At 33.8% G+C, this 24,048-nt stretch overlaps 1 protein-coding gene across 1 annotated transcript in view; it reads right to left on the bottom strand.

The window, feature by feature from the left end:
* LOC143232434 (uncharacterized) overlaps positions 1–24,048 on the bottom strand; it is a gene marked incomplete at its 5' end in the record, with an annotated part of 167,779 nt that overhangs the window by 63,489 nt on the left and 80,242 nt on the right. The window contains one exon of the mRNA XM_076467892.1: positions 8,962–9,092. Coding sequence (XP_076324007.1) covers positions 8,962–9,092 — 131 coding nt within the window. The remainder of the gene's footprint in view (positions 1–8,961; positions 9,093–24,048) is intronic.

Raw genomic sequence — 24,048 nt, 5'->3', positions numbered from 1 at the left:
GACAAAGAAATAACTATTGTACAAGTCCTTAAGAAAACTGAAAGGGCCTTGTTCATAATATACTGACACTTTTCTTGGTACAGGAAAGTATATAGTTTTAGTACAGCATAAAGTTTATAAAAGATAAATTATCTAAAAACTGAATGAACATGTTCCTAAAACTGCACCTCTTGATGATATACTCTTGCATTTCCATTTTCAGTCATTTCATGATAACTATTCTAGAACATTTCATTTATCATTGCAGTTAAATAAAGAATGATGTTCATGTATTTTCTTATTTAATTACTGAAAACTTTCATTAATTATATTAGATTTTATTCCATCAGCTGAATCTTTTTTTTTTTTTTACAAAGGATATGAAATGATAAAAGATAAAAAAGATGGCAAAGATGTTTGTTGTTAGCTGCAGCCAAATTATTACTATATGTGTGAAATTCATAATTTTATTTCAAAAAGTACAGATAGAAGTTGCAGTTTAATTATAATTTGATATTTCAATCAAAAAAATGTATATTTTATCATACATGAAGTTTACAGTCAATTTTACTGTTTTTATGTTTTTATCTGTTTAACAGGTATTTTTAGTGATGTATTAAGCTGTTTGAATTTTTTTTCTACACTCACTAAGTGCAACTCTGAATACTGCTAAACAGAAGGCAACACTAGTGATATAATCTTATTTTCTACATATTTTGAATAAAGGCAAAGCTACCAGTTTTTAATTAAAAATTTATTAGTAACTTCTTAAAAGAAACTCAATTTAAATTTTATAAAGAATAGGATTTCACTTTTAGACGATAAAAGTTAAAATGAATCATTTTAATTATCAGATTTTAATCTAATTCTTATGGTTTTATAGAATATTTATTAAATAAATTGAAATAGTTAAAATTCAAATGATTATTTATTTGTAACAAAAAGTTGCTTGGTTTTCTCATTTTATTTAATTTCGGTCAACATATTCTGCAAAAAATGTGCAATGAGTTTGATGTTTTCTGTGTACCATATTGTGGCCAGTGGCCATTCCTATATAGTCCTTTGAGCAAGTTATGCTTATTAATCACTCTTGTACTATTAAAAATGTTTATTTCTGACATTTCTTGTCCATTTTAGTGAGGAGAACATGATAGACCCAAGGGTACAAAAAATCAGGAATGATCAGTATAAATTTAAACAATGTTCACTCAAACAAATTTTTGTTTTCAGATAGTAATAAAATGTCCTTAGCATTCTAGGTTGTGTGATATAATCCACTAAGAATCTGATTGTTCTTTTTGTGCATAAGTCTCATGTGCTTATACTTACAAGGCTGTTGTAATAATCTGCAATTACTTGCCTACATTATTCCTGGATGTAACCAAAAACATGGTGGCCACCACACTGCTGCACTTTTTAACATAATGTAACATATTAATTACTTGTACATTATAAAATCTAGTCTTTAAAGATTCAATATATAGTTTGCTTTGTGAAAAAAGCTGCAGAAATGATACGAGAAAAACTGCATATCCTATTAAATGATCTTCAAACTTTATTAGTCAGATATTTAACATGGGTTAACGAAGCATCTACTAAACCTCTAAAATACTATAACATCTTTTCTAACTGACATAAAGCCATAATTCAAAGTGATATAGAATATACTTATATATATATAAATACACACATTACTGGCTCTGAGATTTTGTAGATTTGTTATTTTTTTGTAAAGTCTTTAAAGCATCTAATATAAATGATAAATAACTGTACTTATGTTACATAAACTGTAAGATGTGATTACTGTTTTTATTTTGAAAGATGTGTACTATAACTCAATTACCTTCAAATTATAAATTAACAAAAACATTTCATTGCAGAAAAAATCCACACCAAGCATCAACTTCAAATACAAATTTACTAATGATTTCTTAATCAGTAAGTACAGTAAGCTTATACCATTTCTGCCCTGGAACTTGATCTAAATTTATACTGTTTCAAGAAATACCATAAACTCATTAGGCTCATGATGAATTAATTTAATATTTAAACTTATAGCTCTGAAATTTTAAAATGAAATGCAAGTAGGCTAATTAAAGAAACAGGATTCTGTAAGTGAGGAGGTGAAGATGGCAGAGAGGCTCTGGGCAATGATGCTTTTTTAAGGTTGAATGGAACAAAACTTACAGAAGTTTAACTACGAAATTGTAAAGGCTAACACGAGGCTGTACAATGTTTTGTCAATGAGGTTTTCCTCTTGAAAGCAAAAAATTCTAAGCGATTGAAATATTACTAAACCTTTTAGTGAAAGTTTCAGGGGAGGCACTGCTTCCTTGCTATTTTATACAGGGTATAGGATAAGCCTAACTAGCAAACCAAGGTTTAGACAATTAAAGCAGTAGTTATAGACACGAAGTCGGTACTGAAGATTATTAATAAAATTACTATTGAATAGCCAATGCCAGCGATTACGCCTGGTGACACGCTGAGTAACACTAACATTGTACTAACGATAGTTTGATGCTAAAACTTTTTAATTTGCGATATTAGATAATCAGGGTTGTGCGTATATTGAAAGCTTACCTCTGCAAAAATATATTTGCGGTGCATTAACTTGGTTTCTCAATCAAAATTACAACAAAATAATAAATATTCAACATTTCTTCTCACAACCGCAATGGAGAGCAGGTGTCTCTATCACTAGCGTTACAAAGGCGGCATCTGTTGGTTAAAAGCAACGAGAAAATGCGACAAGAAAATTGTGCATATATAATTTAATAAACAAATACTCTTATAATGCGCAATAAAAGCTGGATTTATAAGTTTATCATGTTTTTTTTTAAAATCAAAGATAATTGTTAAGCATACGTTCAAATGTTGAAAAAATAATAATTAATTGTTTTTACGATTTTATAATACTCATTCATCCTTTACACAACAGCACTCAGTCCTCGGAGTGATAAACCTAAAGATACTTTAACTGTTGAAATCATCCGGTTGAAAGAAATTACAACATATTTTATTTCATGATTTAAAATAAGTGAATTCCATTGAACATATAATTTTAAGTTTTGAAATTGTCTCGATACGTTGTAAAATATGATCAATTGCGAAAACATTGTTTATTTGGAATTAAGCACTAAGCTACACAATGAGCTATATGTGCTTTACCCATTACGGGTGTCGAAATACGGATTCCAGCGGTGTGAGTCTGCAAACATACCACTGTGCCACTAAGGGGCTAATTCGTGAAAAGAAAAACTGTTTCCATCACGCAAAGGAGAGGTTACCACCATCAATGCTCCCTAGTGACACAGTGGTATGACTTCGGACTTACAGAGTTATAAAACAGGTTCGATACTCGTGGTGGGTAGAGCATAGAAAACCCGTCGTGTAGTTTTGTGCTTAATTACAAATAAATAAACAAGATGCCATCAATAGGTCATTTAGTCCCATACTATTTGAGGGCAACATAGTAAATGGGACATGTGAGAAGATTACACTTCTGTATTTCGGTGCTGAACACAAAAGAGACAATGACAAAAAATACATAATGGGACCTTTCAACCTATTTGAACAACTGTTTTAGAAGTTCCATAATGTACATATGAGCTGATGTTTTAATTTTCAGAACTTGATTCATTTATATACTCATTTTAATTACATTTCCTGCAAAATAGCGTTGGTAATCTCTTTGATAAAATTCACGTACATTAAGAATGTATTTTAAAATTACCAATCCTAAATATATGATTTAATTGTTGCTGTGGTTAGTAGCCTACATGATCACCTAAATCTAATTTTTAATGAGTAAGTATTTTTTAAATTTAAATATTAATCGTTAACTAGTTTTATCTTACATTTTCGCTACTTATCTGTTGCTGTTTTCAAGGTTCTGAGGAAAAATAATTTTATTTTGTTAGTGGCCTTGGTTCAGTCCCTGGTTTTGTTAATGAAATCTGGTGTATTTCCATCAGCAGGAGTCAGGCTTTGCTGACTTATATGGTAGATTGACTGCAGCACATTAGCAGCTGTAGGGAGGATAAAAACTAGTTATAATAAGTAAGGGCAACAATATTCATTTAATAAGGCACTGAAGACTGGAGTCGTGGTGAAAAAGAGATACCTCAAAAGGGTATTATCATTGTCAAAAACGTGGGTTGGCAAAATTAAAATAATGAGGTTCTTTTGGTGATTTTCAAGCACTCTGGCAAGGAAAACTTCAAAACACAATTTGTACTTTGAGTGATAATCATATAACCGTAAAACAAAAGATGAACAAAACATTTGTTATTTGAATACAACTAGGAAAAATATAAAGTTTTCACAATAAAATAACATCCCTGGAGTGAAATGTTATTTTATTAAAAGCTTTTGTGCAAGCTCATAAAAATAAAATTTAAGATCCATTAAGAATTTGATAAGCAGAAAAGCATGTTTTTTATGCCTCTTTAGAAATTTTTAAATAATATTATTTATTAACAGAGAAAGAGGTTGCCTCACATAGCATATTCTCCATTTTCACAGTCTTTGACACTACAAAAGACTACAGTTTTGTAATGCGTACTTCAGTCCTGCTTTATCTGTTCATTTATGACTAGAAAATAATATCAAAGCATTAATAGGGCACTAGGCGTTACACAAAATGAATACAAAAATAAAGAAATTAATGAATTACAACAGTGGTAGAAAATGAAAAGGAGCCAGTTAAATTAATTGTGCTTGAATACTATATGAAATGGTCGTAACAAAACATATGGAGTGGGATGGAAAGAAATTTCTTCATGTTGACGTTACAAATATGGAAGATTTTTAACTCCTTTTGCTTGCGTTGTATTAGTGTTTATGGTTATTTATCTAAACAGCAACTAAGAGAACCTCTTTGGCCATTTATTTATTACTAAACGATGGGATATGAACGAGCAGATGTGGTGAGTACGTGCCCAAAAAAACTCTTATATGTTAAGTTACATTACAACTGTAGCACTTGCTTGAGATGTTTCATGTTGCCACTTGTCCATGTTGAAAGAAATGGGCGCCAATACATCGCCAAAAGCCTGCATCCATGGTTTTTCTACCCTAGTAATAACAAATGCTAAATTTATGTCACGCTTGATATATGCAACATGCCAAAGCTCATTCGAAACATTATCGCACACTTATAAATAGCTGTGTATCAAATAATAACTCTGTATAATATACAAAACATTTTTATCAAAACAATGATTGTCTTGAACTAAAAATTCATGGAAAATTAATTTAATTGAAGAAAATAAACTGTCAACGGAAAATTACAATTACAAATATGTCGATATGTAATCATTGTGTATCTTCTTAATTCTACTTCAACATTAATTTACGGTTAAATGTAGGATAATTTTAACACGAAAGCTATGCTGGTACACATATATATATATATGGAAAGGGATTCCATATAATTGCGAAATATTTGCGGCAAATGAAACAATGAACATTTTTAAGACGCATTTTTCTTTTATTTTTGTTTAGAAAATGGTTCTCAGAACGGCTGGTAAAGGTATTAACACTTTTGTTGATAAGCAGAGAACAACGTTTCGACCTTCCTAGGTCATCTTCAGGTTAACAGCTGTTCTGAGATACATTTTTATTTCAAGTGGGTTTCTCGTCATCTAGAAAATGGTTCTATAAAGTAAAGACAGTTGTGTTCAATCACCGTAGAATATTGGTCAGTTACATTCGAAATCATAAGAAACTGAAAAAAACACTGTTACTCTTGCTTGACGCAAATCATGTCCGACTAAAGCTCTCTAACTGCAGTGAGCCTTATTTTAAATTAGTTTTTAATATGAAATAAAACACAATTAGAATTTTACAGAAAACTATCTTGACACAACGAGTAATGCGTAATTTCGAATAAACACTTCATTTACTGTTAGTTTTTCCTTTTATGTATAATATTTTAACCCACAAAAATATTCTGTAAAATAACGTAAAACAGAGTTTCAGGTATTATTACGTTACTTATTCTGGCACAGTTACGATAAAATTATGATTTTGGTTGAATTTTGTTACGCCTACTTGTAGCATCGCACAGCAGAAAAAACAACGTAGAACAATAAAAGCATTAAATGGTATATTTGCATTTTACTAAAGCTTCGCTCTTAAATATATATCTCTCCAAAATAAAAATGGAGTTCTAATTAATACAACACAAAAGTAATTAACACATCATCCAAAAATTTGAAGTTCCGACTACTCACCATAAACTATTCAAACCAGAAAATGTTGTAGTTTAAACAAAATTACATTTCATCAAAATGAACCATTCTTCTAATAATTTCAAAACAAAACAAAAAGTATAAAATTGTTAATTTTGTAAATAGAAATCCATAATCTATATTTTGTAATTATAAATATTTATTAAAAAAACAAACAAACAACAATTTATTTATGTTAACAGCGTTAGATGGTGCTTCTTATTACAGGCGATGATCGCAGATCACTATGCAAGTTGTTTTTTTCATCTGACAATTGAACAATTTGAAGTTTAACTCTTTCCGGGACAAACATACAGGTAATTAACAAAGAAATTTTTTTTCTAGTTTTATAATAAAGCAATTATCAGGTACTCTCAAAAAAATAAAATTACCAAATATTTAATGCCCAAAGTATACATATTATATTCGTAGCTTATTTCTTCACAATTATAATGTAATTGGTCAAACATCAATTATAATAGTGTGTTTTTGAATGCGCTCTTTCGTTGAAAAACTGTGTGTGTGTGTTTTTCTTATAGCAAAGCCACATCGGGCTATCTGCTCAGCCCACCGAGGGGAATCAAACCCCTGATTTTAGCGATGTAAATCCGGAGACATACCACTGTACTAGCGGGGGCGTTGAAAAACTAAAAAAATAATTTGTATTTTGGAAAATAATGATGAAAATAAACTAAATATACTAAAGAAAAAATTTTAATTAAACTTATAATTATATCAAGGCTACGACTCTCATTTCTATTGATAATTGTTATTATTTTATTATGATTAACTTTTCATTGAATTCAAGCACAAAATTAAATATTTTTTATTTTCCAACATTTTTTTAACTCATGAAGAAATAAATCAGACCTTAATTCACACACACAAAATATATATATATATATATATGAAATTATAATGCAATGTTTAAACGTGTCTATTTCAATAATATGTTCTCAAATTAATAACAGTTACAAAATATACACGTATGTTCAACTCAAAATCTGAGGGTCGCGAGTTCGAATCCCCGTTGCACCAAATATGCTCGCCCCTTTAGCCGTGGGCGTTATAATGTGACGGTCAATCCCACTATTCGTTAGTAAAAGAGTAGCCCATGAGTTGGCGGTGGGTTGTGATTACTAGCTTCCTTCCCTCTAATCTTACACTGCTAAATGAGGGACAGCTAGCGCAGATAGCCCTCGTGTAGCTTTGCGCAAAATTCAGAAAACAAACAAACACAATAAGAATAAAGTAAATACATTAGTAAACTGCAAATGTATACGTTGTTCACCACAAACAAATTATGGATAGAGGTAGCAAAAAGAATAATCAGGATTTGTGATATTATAGTTGTAGCTGAGCAGAAATCAATATTATGAAATACTGTAAATCGTCCCTCCCTTAGCTTATGATGAAAATCAGTTATGTGATCTAAAATTAAAAGATTAGTCGCTCTACCTATATTTGGGTTTAGTATGATATATTAAAACAATTTTGCAGTCGCACTACGTCGTTACAATCTACATTCCCACGACCAGCCTTGCTCTATCTGACGACCATACATCTTCACAATAGCCCTAAAGCCTAGCTTCCATTCCAATATGCTTTGTCGTATAGCCGTCATGTCAGAAGCACACCACTGCTCCTCGCTGCCTTCTATTAGCCATATAGCATACGAGGACGACGATTTCCCAGCATTCATTTCAACAATCTTAACAGAAAGAAATCAATAGGCGTTGCGTTCGGCGACTTGTCCAGTATGTCTTTTTCTAAAATAACATATATACCCATTTCATTCTTCAGATGCTTGAGATATTGGATGGTTGAACAAACATGTCAAGAAGCAAATTGTGTATGCGTGACTGGTACTTTTACAAAGAAAGATATTTCTTGATTATATCACATACTATAGTCTGAGACATATGAACAGCTCTTGCCATTGACTTTAGCCCTTCATAACTAGGTGGTTAGGGAGCTTGGCTTGAAATCTGCGGGTTACGGGTACAACTTCTTGTCACATCAAACATGCTCGCCCTTTCAGCCGAAACAGAGTTATAATGTTTACGGTCAATCCCACTATTCGTTGGTAAAAGAGTAATCCAAGAGTTAGCAGTGGGTAGTGATGAGTAGCCGCTTTTCCTCTAGTTTTTCACTGCTTAATTAGGGACAGTTAGCACAGACAGCCCTCGTGTAGCTTTGCGCAGAATTCAAAAACAAACAAATTAATTTATAACAATCGAGTGGTTTCGATTTAACCAATATAAAATAAGAAGAAACTTTATGCGCATATCAATATTACTTTTAGCCTTAATTTCCACCATAATATCTACACTACAAACAATAATCTGTTGCTTTGTTTGAAGTTGAGTACAGAGCTACACAATGGGCTATCTATGCTGTATCCATCATCTATAAGTGGGAGGCAATTTATTGTCTCACAAGCAGCTTAGTAAAAATAAATATTCATAGACGAAATAACTTTAAAAAGTTTTTTAAAACGTAGTTATATGCATCGTATAATGTGTTAAAGGCAAACAAATCAAAACATAGCTTGAGAACCATTGAACTTTTATAAGCATAATTTGAATTTTACAAAATAGCGCGAAAGAAAACTATACATTTTTTAGTGAATTTGAAAATAGATTGATGTTTATAAAAATGAGGCACCACTTCATTTATTTTTTTAATGTTCAGAAAGATTATGCTATTTTCCAACCTATAAACATGCCGTTCAAACCTTCCTTACACATCTGGGGTATCCAAGAACATCTAATGAACTAAAATCCAACTCAAACAATGATGTATAAGATTGACGCTTGCTTTTGAAGTGTTGTTTTCTCCTATAGTATTGCTTATCCGGGTTGCTGGTTGGCTTTCCTATCAATATAAAAACAATGTTAGATACTAAAATATACCTTCTATGAAAAAGAACAAACAGCAGCTTACATCAGTTTTTTTAAATAAATAATGTTTTCGGTCTACGTTTAGCGTTGACAAAAATATGATTTTAAGTTACCTCAGTAAATATTTACAGTTTACTTTTCTATCTATTTATCTATCTTTTCACTGACGCAAGACTTAAAGACAGAATTCCACATACTCAGTGTGCTATTTTGTTCATAATCTTTTAACATGTATGATGTCGAGGAGGGGGCATAATTTTCTGGGCCCAAGGAACTTTTGTAAAGAGACTCTTATTAAATATAACACATTTCCTAAGATTGATAACAATGCGCTTGATTGACGGTTTTCATTAGCAATGCAAGAAATTTTCAGTATATATATATATATATATACAGTCATGTGAAAAAGTTAGAACACCCTATGAAAGCCTGTGTATTTTTGTAACATTTTTGGATATATAGATATTTAATCTCAATTTAAACAATACTGAGACATTATAGGAATATAACTAAACAATTAAAACTGAAGAAAAGACTTTTCAAGATCTTCTGTAAGTGTAATTCTACAAAAATGCATATTCTAACTGAGGAAAAAGGTTAGGAAACCCCCATATTTATTCCCACTTAAAATGGCTCAACTCTCACACAGGTGTATCACACTAAGTGCACATGATTAGAAGATCGTTACTCAGCATTTTGAATGAGGCTTGTTCTATTTAAACTTCAGACATTTAGTTTGGTGTGCTCCTGACTGTTGAAGGGAGAGTGAGCACCATGGTGAGAGCAAAAGAGCTGTCTGAGGCCTTCAGAAATAAAATTGTAGCAGTTTATGAGTCTGGTAAGGGATGTAAAAAGATCCCAAAAGATTTTGAAATCAGCCATTCCACTGTCCGGAAAATAATCAACAACTGGAGGGCTTTAAAAACAACTTTCAATATGCCCAGGCCTGGTGGTCCAAGCAAGTTCACCCCGAGAGCAGACCGCAAGATGCTAAAAGAGGTCTCCAAACACCCTAACATGTCATCACGAGACCTACAGCAGGCTCTGGCTACTGTTGATGTGAAAGTGCTGTCTCTACAATCAGAAAGAGACTGCACAAGTTTAACTTGCATGAGAGGTGTGCAAGGGGGAAACCTTTGCTCTCTAAGAGAAACATCAAGGCCAGACTGATGTTTGCCAGAGAGGATGTAGACAAAGACCAGGACTTTTGGAATAAAGTTCTTTGGACGGATGAGTCCAAAATTGAATTATTTGAACACCAGAACAGAGGACATGTTTGGCGCAAACCAAATACAGCATTCCAGGTAAAGAACCTCATACCAACTGTGAAGCATGGAGGCGGAAGTGTCATGGTTTGAGGCTGCTTTGCTGCAGCAGGACCTGGACAGCTCACAATCATAGAATCCACCATGAATTCTACTGTGTATCAGAGGGTGCTTGAGGAACATGTGAGTCCATTTGTAAGAAAATTAAAGCTGAAGTGGAACTGGACTCTGCAACACGACAATGACCCAAAACATACCAGTAAGTCCACCGAGGACTGGTTGAAAACCAAGAAATGGAGAGTCCTGGAATGGCCGAGTCAAAGCCCAGATCTTAATCCCATTGAGATGCTGTGGGGTGACTTGAAGCGGGCTGTACATGCAAGAAACCCTTCAAACATCTCACAGCTGAAAGAATTCTGCATTGAGGAGTGGGGTAAAATTTCTTCAGACCGATGTCAGAGACTGGTAGATGGCTACAAGAAGCGTCTCACTGCAGTTATTTCAGCCAAAGGGGATAACACTAGCTATTAGGGGGTAGGATGCCCTAACTTTTTCTTGAGTTAGAATATGCATTTTTGTAGAATTACATTTACAGAAGATCTTGAAAAGTCTTTTCTTCAGTTTTAATTGTTTAGTTATATTCCTATAATCTCTCAGTATTGTTGAAATTGAGATTAAATACCTATATATCCAAAAATGTTACACAAATACATAGGCTTTCATAGGGTGTCGTAACTTTTTCACATGACTGTATATATATTTACACTTTAAGGACGTGTGTTAGGATGTGTAAAGCCATACAATTGTCTCCATTTTAGAAGTTGTTATTAAGCTAATAAAAACAAACATAAACAAATCCGAGAAGCACACAGAGAAGTGTACAAAACAGCATCACAAAAGTCTAACCAAAAAGTAACGGTACAGCCAAGGGCAAAGTAAATACTGGATCCATTGATATATTTATTACACAGATCCTGTTTTATCAAACATAAAGTAAACAAGATGATGCTTTGTTTCATGTGAAGTATTTTACTTAAAAGGATATTTTTCTTCTGTTTTTATAAGTACTGTTGTAATTCTTGATATAACGTGCTATGCAGTTTTCACCATCGTCTTTTAGGGTGTCTTAAGAAAATAGTGAAATATTGCTGATATTCATTTTCAAGAAAAATAATTTTACGACCAGTGGATGAAAAATCGGAAGACGATTCACTTACATTGCACACACACCCACACACAAAAAAAGACTAGTCGTTATAGTCCCAAGATTGTTATTATCAAAACGACTAATGTCAATTTAAATGTTGTTTTTCACTAATATTACAAATATATCACGAGGCAGTTTTTTCATAGCTTCAAAAGTGTCCTACACTGTAACTCTTGTACTTGAATAAATCTAAAGCCATTATGTATCTCATTTTGTAAATAAAAATAAATACAAAATGATAAATTCGTCACCTAAATAAACAGTTATAACACAAAAAACTACTATGATAAGATACTGACACGCTCGATATAAACATAAAGTAAATATTCTTACGAAAAGAGAAAATCTATTCAAAAACTAACCAAAAGCATGGGGTAAAATAAATAACTACTGATGTCGTTCTAGAGGGTTGAATGAAGCCCACACTAAGTATTCAATAGAATACGATCCGGTGTATAGGAAAACACGTTGTGATATTATACAGAAATACGATGAAGTCAACTGAGTTTCTTTGTTTTAGTTTAAAGATAATCTGTGTACACACATCCATCTGTCACTTTCAACTGATATACTAGGATGAAGACAGTCGACTAACCAACAGCACCTCCCGCCAACGTTTAGGCTACTGTTATATGACCAAATAGTGTAATTCAATTGCCATTATTATAGTTTATCTACGTCCCCGAAATTCGAAACGCGTTTGTTTCAGAAACGGAAAATAAACCATAAACCCTCGATTTCACAGTCTGGGCACACCCCCAAACAGGCTACGCCAGGAAAATAAATTCAGCTACCTCGTTATAAATTACAGATGGTTACTGATTGTTTGAGGCCTGGTTAAGGCGCGACTCGTAATCTGAGAGTCGCGGGTTCAAATCTTGGTCACACCAACCATACTCGCTCTTTCAGCCGTGAGGGCGTTATAATGTGACGGACAATCTCACTATTCGTTGGTAAAAGAGTATTCCAAGAGTTGGCGGTGGGTGGTGATGACAGGCTGCCTTCCCTCTAGACTTACACTGCTAAATTAGGGACGGCTAGCGCCAATAGCCCTCTTGTAGCTTTGTGTAAAATTCTAAAACAAACAAACTATTGTTTGATATGAGTACTTTTCCGTACAACTAACAAACATTTCATATCGTTAAAACAACGACAATCAAAACTTGATTTCAAACTGGTTTCATCTCTTTATCATTCAAAATACAATCAATACGATAAAGTAGTTCCGAAGACGCAACGTTGGACACTAAATTTTTAGGCGAAATTGATGAGAGTTTACTTCTTGTTAGTAAAACACATGCATTTATAGGTCACGATTTGAAGAACATCTAATTTGCTAGATATTCACTTGTCAAAGATTTCAGCAAATAATCTATTTGGAACTCAGTGATTTTTTTAAGCACATGCCTAGAAACACTTCAAACTCAGCGCTAGCAAGACCAAGCTTACAGTTGAAAACAGAATTGGAGAGGTGGAAAGGAAAGAAGCGAATTCTATTGAAAAATAGCGCATGTTTTTAATAGTGCTGAAAGAATTATCAAGTGGCCTACCTCCTTGTAGTAAAGTGGATATTTAATGATGCTTTCTGAGGCTTTTTTTCTTTTCAAAACATAATGCAGTAAAACAGATATTTATTTTTAAGTAGTTCCAGCACGAACTTTCTATAATCAACTACGTACTTGTATTTGTTCTTTTATTGAAAGTGCGATAGCAAGTCATTACAAGGCGAGCCACATATTAGATGTATGTATAAATACAGCTTCAAAGCTGCATGTTGGAAAAGAAATTACATAGATGATAATGTTGTCGTGTGTTTTTTATTAAAAACTATTTCCAGTGAAGAAGTAGATATATATAACTAGGTACCTACTGGAAAGTTGATTAAACACACCCAACACAAACAAACAAACTACTTGCAGCAAAGAAGCATATATAACTAGGTACCTACCGAAGAGTTGATTAAACACACCCCAACACAAACAAACAAACTACTTGCAGTAAAGAAGCATATATAACTAGGCACTTACTGGAGAGTTGATTAAGCACATTCCAACATAAACGCTTGCAGTAAAGAAGCATATATAATTAGGTACCTACTGGAGAGTTGATTAAGCACATTCCAACACAAACGCTTGCAGTAAAGAAGCATATATAACTAGGTACCTACTGGAAAGTTGATTAAACGCACTCCAACACAAACAAACAAACTACTTGCAGTAAAGAAGCATATATAACTAGGCACTTACTGGAGAGTTGATTAAGCACATTCCAACATAAACGCTTGCAGTAAAGAAGCATATATAACTAGGTACCTACTGGAGAGTTGATTAAGCACATTCCAACACAAACGCTTGCAGTAAAGAAGCATATATAACTAGGTACCTACTGGATAATTGATAAAACACATTCCAACATTGGAGTTTTCTTGTTTAAAGTTAAGCACAAAGTTACACAATGGGATATCTGTGCTCTGCTCACCACGGGTTTCTAGCTTTGTAAGGCAACAGACATACCACTATACCACTGGGGAGAGGGGGCTAACATAGCAGAATCCCGGGAAAAATGAAACTATATTTCTACTCTATAATATTAGAACGTCTTATGAAAATAAAAACAAAAGGTGATAGAATGACTTTTCACTGAAACTTGTAAATGTCAGCTATGTAATGAAGGAAGCACAGCAAATACATGCATTTTCAAATGATATTGTTCTTGGTTGGTGAAAACATTACATAATTTTCCAATGTAAATACGACTAAACAGAGGAACTTCTTGTCTTCTGTTCCGGAATTTGTTACACGTTGTTAGGTTTAACGATCATCTGGTATTGAAACTATGTATACGATTAACATCACCAATAAAAGTTGAAACGTGACCATCATCAAAGTATGGTATCGATCAGAAGAACGGAACAAAAACGCCTAAATGATCGATTGATTTTGGATATTGGCGCAAAGCTACACAAGAGCTAGTTGAGATAGTCGTCGATAATGTTAAATGATGTAGTGTAGGAAAGAAAGGTAGGTGGTCAAGAGTACTCATCGCCAACTCTTAGGCTACGCTAATCGAGTGATGGTTGATTGTTCCTTTTATAATGCATCCACGGTCTCAAAGTGGGGAGATCAATTTTTTTATTTATTTGTTTTTGCGGTATAAAGACGTGAATTATAAAACCTTCCATTCAAATATCCGCACTTAACTACTTAGCCATACATGACTCAAAACACCGAATAATTTCATGGTTTTATAAATTGAACCCCACATAGTTTTCAATGTAAATTCCAGAGCAGATATGTTGACAGACGGGGTGGGGGAAACATGATCTAAAAAATGAGTGAGCTTTTACTCTGTTCAAATTTTCTTCATATTTTTTTCAGTAAAGGTGACGTTATTTTTTTAAAGAAAAAGCAAGCTGTGCAACCATCACATAAATAAATAAATAGTAAAATATAAATGCAATTCTTTTGATGTCCTTTCTTTTCAAGTGGCAGCCCATTACAAGATTTTCTGTTACTTCGACAAAGCTGTACCAATCGAAAACCTGACTTTCCGTAGTGAGTTTTGAAACAAATAAGCCAGCGAGGGATGAATGCAAGTTTAATTCGCTACCAAGTCCTCTTCACTGTTCAAAAGAGAAATCGTTCGCTAACTACCCGTATCGATTTCTGATGACATACTTGAAAAACGAATGAAACCAAACTCACTAGCAAGCGCCTTGCATCGTGATAAACAGTTTCAAAGCTGAAACGTGATGTTTAAAAAATAAGAACAACCTGATCATATTATCGAACTGAAGCCCGTTAGTGATGCGCAACATATGTAGCAAATGTTATTTCTGAAGATATAAGATAAACAACCTTCTTTTGATTCAAAGATGCTATTCGACAAAATGAAAAAGAAAAGATAACTCAGAGTCTCTTAGTTAAAAAAAGATCATATTTAACGCCTATAACTACATATACAATACCCGTGTACATGTTTCTGGCCGGTACAGCGGTAAGTCTGTAGATTTACAACGCTAAAATCAGGAGTTCGCTTCCCCTCGGTGGACTCGGCAGATAGCTCGATGTGGTTTTGGTATATGAAAAACACACCCGCACGTCAACATAAACAAAAAACAATGCAGAATGAAATTGGGAAATACGAGAGAAAACAATCGATTCTAATTTTCTGTAATTATTTTTCGAATTCAGTGTTACAGAATTAAAAAATCAATACTGTATTACCAATTTCGAACAGCTTAAAATTATTAAAATATGATGATAAATTTACTTCTAACTGACCTACAGTACACGTATTTGTTTGTTTGAACTTAAGCACAAAGCAAAATAGGCTATCTGTTCTCTGTCCACCGAGGGTATCAAAACCCGGATTCTAACGTTGGAAGTCCGCAGACATACCGCTGTACCATTGGAGGCACGAGAAGTATAACAGTTATACATACATATGGCTGGTACTGACCTTTTAGTATACTCTCAAACTGCAAATCTATTTAAAGAAATCAAGTCCTAAATAAGTCTCACAACTAACATTTTCATGGTTTCTTTAATTATAAAAATGTTTTAATTTTTTTAAAGCATTGTATGATTACTAAGCACGTCTCTAACGTTACGTGCATTAGAAAGTTAGAATGTTCTCAAAACAATTCAGAGTTTCAGTATGCCTTCCATCCTTTTAAATAATTCTGAGTGTCAAATACACCCGCACTAGAGAGTACACGTAACTCTTAACACTCGAATTATCCAGTGTCATATGTAACTGTAGTTGCAAATTGAAAACAAACAAATTACATGTTTAATTATACAAACCTCACCATTAAAAAGTATGTTTTTATTGTTTAAACCGGCAGTTCGAAGCACTTGATGTATAAAAATACAATTATTCACTCTACCAACATATACTATGTATGAAAGATATACATAGCAAAGCAGTACAATTAGGCATACATCTGGAATAGACCCTAACTAGCTAAAGGAACTTGGGGCTGATGCATTCCAAAATATACTAGTTCAGGTGAAATAACTTTGATTTTTTTTTCAATGGTGCGGCCAGTGAACGGTGAACCACCATTCTAGTTTTACAAGAAATAACACCACAATCATTATTGCTAAGTTCACCGATGACATGAAATCCTAGCAACCATTAGCCAAAGTGTGATTAATATTTTGTTTTTGAGAAATATTAATAAAAAGCAGCATAACACGACTGATACACCACTCTCCTCACACACTTTAAAGTCGAAATAATGAGGATTTCGCTGAAACAGGGCTTGTTTTTAGTGTCTTATGGGAATTACCCCAAAACTACCAGGCTTTTGTGGTATAAAGCTACTATCTACTTTATCTCTCTCTTTAGACAGACAGACAGATAGAAAACCTAAGTTTAATCACAGCCAATATGTATGGTACATTTTGGGTCACGCGCCGTATGGGTTTGCGTGTATTATAGCTTTTACTTGAAAATTGATATATGGCTGCAGGGCGCCTTTAACAGTAGCTGACCAGCAATGCTGTTGTGAGGAGATTTGGCGTGAACGTATCGAAATGTTCGCAACCAATAGATGCACAGCATATTAACGGAGAAATTAGGAATAGTAGCGTGAAGAAAACACTAAAACCAGTCCGTTTCCCTGGCCGGTTGTAAATTATCTCGCTAGAATGGATAAGACGAAGTTCGGCTACAGATGAAGCACAAGTCCGATCGGAATATAGACGGTTGAGCAATGATGTGGACTTATGGAAATCTCAGCTGTTACTAAAAGTTGAAAAGCCCTCTTTCTAAGCACACAAGATCAGTAAGAGGTCTTAAAACTCCCTTCCCCTGCCACTTATTATCACTGTTTCAATTTCACCGGTAAAGTAGAACAATAACCATAGCAAGGATATTATAATAATTTAGCTGCTTCCGAAATAATCACTAGTTGTCTTCTTTTATGAGATATTTCATTTTATTTTGGTAATAGCAAAGATATTATGACCTCCCTTCAAATTATCACACTCGTATAAGAGTAAAACAGAAATACAAAGTCGTTATTCAAGTAACGCTAGAGGGCGCATAAATTCTACCATTCATTAAATTCTAGACCAAATGTCATAATAATAATGATAATTTTACTAGGATAAAAAGTAGGAATGCTAAGGTATTTATTTGTTTGTTGTTAAACACAAAATTATATAATAGGCTATCTATGTGGTGCCCACCACAGGTATTGTGTTTAGATTCCCTATTTTAGAGTTAGAAACTTACAGACTTACCGCTGACCTACTAGGGGATTAAATATTCAGAATTCCCCAAGGGTAAAGTGAGAAATAACTAATGGTATGAGTGATACACCATCTTAAATATCTGTTGCAATTTTCCTGAAAATATAGAAAACTAAGATCGAGATAAGTTCGAAAATGCATCCTTTTTCACTTGACTTGTGTTCTGACAAACTGAGTCTTCATGAACAGATTGAAAAGGGTTTATATAGTTAGACCTTAGTTCTCAGTCATTGTGAACTCTTAGGCTTACCACTGGGCCAGTCCCATTGCCTTATAATCGTAGTCTCCCGAACTACATGTGTTTGTGTTTTTCTTATAGCAAAGCCACAAAGGGCTATCTGTTCAGCCCACCGAGGGGAATCGAACCCTTGATTTTAGCGTTGTAAATCCGAAGACATACCGCTGTACTAGCGGGGGGGGGGCGAACTACAAAGCTTAGCATCTCAACATTTTTGAAGTTAATGTTATTAGGTTAAATAGATAAAAGCAAAATGTGTAACATTTGTGAAAAATACTGAATGTTTAGTTGAAACATTTTGATTCAATGTTGAATATTTTCACATGAGATGTTCTGCAAAGGGTTTAAGTAAAAACCTAACAACTGTTATTAAATGAAGATCACATATATTCATGGTAGTAAAAACTGGCTTTTATCGATCAGAAACTTTAGTATCACATTGTTAGTTCTGACTAAACTTATCAGAAACGTTTCTATAACAATGACAACTTTGACTAAGTTGACCAGGAACGTTTTTATCACTTCGATAAGTTTGATTAAACTGATCAGAAACGTTTTTACTACAAAAATAATTTTGATTAAACTGACAAAGAAATATTTCTATTACAATGATAATTTAGATCAAAACTATAGTCAAGTTTCACAAATACGGTTAACCTTTTGTTTCTGTCAGTCACAAAATACCAGAAGTTTGCGTCAAGAAACTAAAAGTGACACTGTGACTTGAGCTAAACCCAAAATTTGCAGCATGGCACGCTAATAACTAGTCTAAACCCATGCAGAACTGGAAACAACGTATTTTAACTAATATAAAATAAACATAAAACTGGTCGTAGGAAGTAAAAGTTCGCAAAAGCTAAATCTTTTAAATGTGACTGCAGAACTGTCAACTAGACAATGAATAGGTTGAACAACATAAAATTCTAAGAGCCAGTTATAATATTGTAAGATCAAGACAGGCTACAAAAATAAAATGAAATTGTATGCGTTTGTATTGTTGTGAAATACTTGTCCTACATTAAAATCTATCTATCTATCTATATATATATATATAAAACAACTTGTTTCAACAAAATAGACTCTGGTATCTACCGATCAGCTCTCTTCTATCAAACAAAAGCATTGTTACTTACCAATAATGAATTGCAAATTTTAATATTTAATTAGAGGCATAGTCTCCTGCTCTAATATCTAATTCATAACAGTCTTTCTTACTTCCCCAATAGATGGCAGGTAAAGCATTAAATGGACTAAACCTGCATTCATGCAAACTTGTTATAGATTCTTTTCTCCTCCCTCCTTTGATATTTTGCAAAATTTTCGATGCAGTTCCGATATTCTGTGGGAAATGTTATATTTCTTGTAAATTACAAAGTATTTGTATATACTGTCTGCGAAACAAGTAAAAAAGAGTCAGAGACGAAATCATTTCGAAAACCGTTTGATTACGAGAAGAAACCATATCTTTATTCTTTACAATACCAGTATTAAAAGGTGTTTGTTAATATAAGTCAATAAGTATATAAAACGTGTTTAAAAATGACACTAAAGTGTACTTTCTTTCAAACATTTATTTAAATGCTGGGAGCACTTATTTTACAAAGAATTTCTGTCAATCTTTTTTTTTGCTTAAATGAAGTTCACTTTGGAAGTGCAGTTAAAGCTGTATATACACTACCTCACCAGGTTATCACTATATCGTGAAAAACTTCACAAAGAAACAAGAGGGAATCCTCAATAGCCGCAGCACTCGAAATTCTTTTTGGCAGGATTAGAATATATTAATCCATGAGATCTTGGGCGTGGTCAAATGCGTCAAGCGAAAGAATATTTACTTCCCGAGTTCAAATTGGTCAAGAAATGACAGAGCTATGAGCTAAAAGTTTGTACTTGAGAAACAAACAACAAGAACAAACACAAACTCAGAACCACTCTATGAGCTTCTGAGCCGCGGCAAAAAATAGATACACTTTTCTTTATATAACTGAAGTCATTTGTCACAGAAACAAAATCTTATGTACAACCCTTTTCATAACCTATTAGTTTGAACCGTATCACCGAAAGGTTCTACCATAAAATCTGCTAGGAAAATGGATTAAGTTTTGTTGTTCACATTTTAGATGTGGGATACATTTTTAGTTTTTTTCAAAACTAAGTCAAGCCAAATTAAACGGTTTTACCACTAACAGAATACATTGTCGAAATATAAACTGATTATTATATGGAATATTACATAGACTATTAACACAGATAAAACTTAATGCGTGTATATGTACCAAGGTTACTACAAAAGTACGTCAGAAGTATGCGTTTTTGTGTATAAAGGTTACTACAAAAGTACGTCGGAGTTACACCTCTTGTTTGTTTGATTAAGTCGTTGATTCGTAATTTTAGTTTAGACAGGCTGTATGCCATTATAATTAAAAGCTAACATCTCAGTACTCAAATATCTTGATTTATATATACAGATATAGTTTTGTTTTGTTTGTTTGGAATTTTGCGCAAACCTACACAAGGGCTATCTGCGCTAGCCGTCCCTAATTTAGCAGTGTAATACTAGAGAGAAGGCAGCTAATCATCACCACCCACCGCCAACTCTTGGGCTACTCTTTTACCAACGAATAGTGGGATTGACCGTCACTTTTAAACGCTCCCACGGTTGAAAGGGCGAGCATGTTTGGTGTGAGGGGGATTCGAACCCGCGACCCTTAGATTACGAGTCGAGTTCTTTAACTACCTGGCTATGCAGGGCCTACAGATATAGTTACAGTATAGTAGAGGGAACGCTTGGAAAAATTATACGGAATATGCTTTTTTTAGGAATAAATTAATTATATTTTGCTGTACTGACATAATCTTATGAACCATGTATTTCACGTTCATCATAAAGGCATGTGTAGAATACTAAGTTGTTACGAAACCCCTTCTTTCTAGCCCCTGAAGTGCCGTGACTCGTTTTCTGATACTTATTTCAGAATAAGCACCCCTCCCCCAAAAATGTTGAAAAGAGGAGCTTAATGTAGTAGCTTTATTTCTCTTGTTTCTTCGCGATGTTTTATCATGGACATTCATCACTGAAAGCAGGCGTATTCGTTCATATAAGTTTAAGTCATTTTCTTTCGCACAACAAATTAGTCATCCGAATGCATTTAGCGCACAACTGGGTAACTGCTTGTTACATTTCGTAAAAAAAGTGGAATAAGCAACCATGAAAAGAACAACGTATATAATCGTTCAAATGACTTTCAAACTCAACTTACAAAGAAGAGATTTATAAAACTTATGATACAATTATATATCAAGTGAATCAAACAACAACAATATGATGACATCTTACCAACGTTACCCACAAAATAGCCAGGCTGGTTATTTGTGGACGCAGAAAGCTATTTATGTGTCTATATAGCTGTTTATTCCAAAGCAAAACTAGCACCAACCCCTAAACGAATAACATATACTTATGCAGTGGCGTATTTAATGTGGGTGCGTTGCAGCGACGGACAACTAAGAAATTTTTATACCTACAACTGATCAGTTAGGACTGACTGGACCCTAAGAAAATTGCATCGAGTAGTTTAACTTATTAACTATTTATTTAACTATTAACTTATGGGAATTTGTTCTTCTTTTCTTTTTCTTTACATTGTCGGCCTGGCATGGCGAGGTGGGTTAAGGCGTTCGACTCGTAATCTGAGGGTCGCGGGTTCGAATCCCGGTCGCACCAAATATGCTCGCCCTTTCAGCCGTGAGAGCGTTATAATGTGACAGTCAATCCCACTATTCGTTGGTAAAAGAGTAGCCCAAGAGTTGGCAGTGGGTGGTGATGACTAGCTGCCTTCCTTCTGGTCTTACACTGCTAAATTAGGGACGGCTAGCGCAGATATCCCTTGAGTAGCTTTATGCAAAATTAAAAACAAACAAACAAACTTTACACTGTCACACACATATTTTTTATTATTTTTTAGCACAACGCCATTTCAAAAGAATGATGATACAGTTATATACCAAGTGAATTAAACAACAATACATATGATGACTGCCAAGTAATGGTTATATTATTTTTATATTATATAAAAAAAGTGAACAATTTCCATCTTAACCACCCTTTTTAAACACCACAATCTACAGCGCTACATTTTATTAATGAACACGTGCTCTACTACATTGGACTCGGTTTGTAGGCCAAGTGAAGTATTTAAATTTAAGTACATGATTTAAATAACGAAACAAGAGGTTCTGCCCACAACAACTTGAAACGGCAGTGGCTCATTGAGTTAGTGATGCACGTGATCAGGTTATAAAATCAACTCTCAGCTGGAAGACGAGTAGTGGAGATATTCTGACCACGAATGTACTCTTGTCTTAACCAACTGATCTTCCAAATAAGTTAGTACCATGCATCTTTGTACTTTACTGGCACCGACTTTTCTTTTATTTCTGTTCATTATATATTCCCCGTTTATGCCTAATTTTACCACTAGAGCTCATACCCCTTTTACACTCAATTAAATATCGCTGTTATTAAGCTCTTATTAAACACGATGTAACGGTCGTGTGACACAACAGCACCTCTATTATAGGTCATCCATATTCATACATGTACACAAACATATAGGTAAACCATATCACGTAATTTACGAGGCCAACTAATTCATGATGACGAAAAACCCAATTGAAGTAAAAATGTATCTCAAGACAGATGGTATGGGTATTAAAACTTTTAACACAAAGTAGAGAACGACGTCTTAGGTTGAAACGATGTTCTCTACTTTATTTTAATAAAAGTTTTAATACCCATACCAGCTGTCTTGAGATACATTTTTAAGGGGCAAAGGGACGGCTCTATGTGAAAAATTTCACTTTAATCACCACGCAGTTCAAAACATCGATATATCGTTAGTTGTGTGTCATGTGAAAGCAGTGTGTCCTATTTCATCTTTAGATTGGAAGATTTTGTTTTTGGTTAGTGTTTCGATGTAACTGCTACCTCCAGTAGCAGACGTTAATGTTTCCATGCAACTGGTACCTCCAGTAGCAGACGTTAGTGTTTCGATGTAACTGCTACCTCCAGAAGCAGACGTTAATGTTTCCATGCAACTGGTACCTCCAGTAGCAGACGTTAGTGTTTCGATGTAACTGCTACATCTAGTAGCAGGTGGTGTATTTAATGACTGCGAGCGACATTCAAATATTGGAAACCATACAAACCCAACCGAACAACTTGGGAATGATAAACTACGACATGTAATAACTTATCTGTACAATATGCCAATTTGGAGTTAACGGTCCACTACCTAAACGTCAGGAAAACTTTATTTCTTTGATATTAAGCATAAAGTTACACATGGACTACTGGTGCTCTGGCCAACGCGTGTATCAAAACTCGAATTTTAACGTTGTAAACTGTGAGACTTTCCGTTGATCCACTGAGGGTTAAAGGAAAACAATAAAGAACAATTTAATTATACGTCTTTACTCTTTTACCCCCTTTTATAGTGTAAACAAACTGTATTTGTTTATATAATAACCTTCCATTATATCATCCATCTACCTTCCTGTTGAACACCAGTTGTCCTTCAACATGCAAAAATCGGTCATTTGTGTTTCAAAGTGATCTGGACTTTAATTAATAATATCTTACTTATTCGCAAGAAATAAGTGATATCTGTTATAAGCAAGACTGACCTCGCTTTAATATATCGTCATGAAAACGAACTCTACAGTTAATATTAGCCACGACAAATTAGGATAAAACAAACCCCTTAATTAACGGGAATTTTTTATAATACTGATCCTAATGACGACTGGAAAGGTAGGTTGACATAATTCCTTCTCTCTATATTCTTAACGTTATTAAAAGAATAATGCAAAGTACATCACGCATAATCACGATACTACGTCAGTCTTTGTCGGTCAGATGCCGCTGAAAACATTTCAACATACGAGGACTGTTTGAA

The sequence above is a fragment of the Tachypleus tridentatus genome, chromosome 1, assembly GCF_004210375.1.
Source record: "Tachypleus tridentatus isolate NWPU-2018 chromosome 1, ASM421037v1, whole genome shotgun sequence".
NCBI classification, from domain to species: Eukaryota; Metazoa; Arthropoda; class Merostomata; order Xiphosura; family Limulidae; genus Tachypleus; species Tachypleus tridentatus.
The sequence above is the reverse complement of the archived record's forward strand: the minus strand, read 5'-3'. Positions and strand labels throughout refer to the sequence as shown.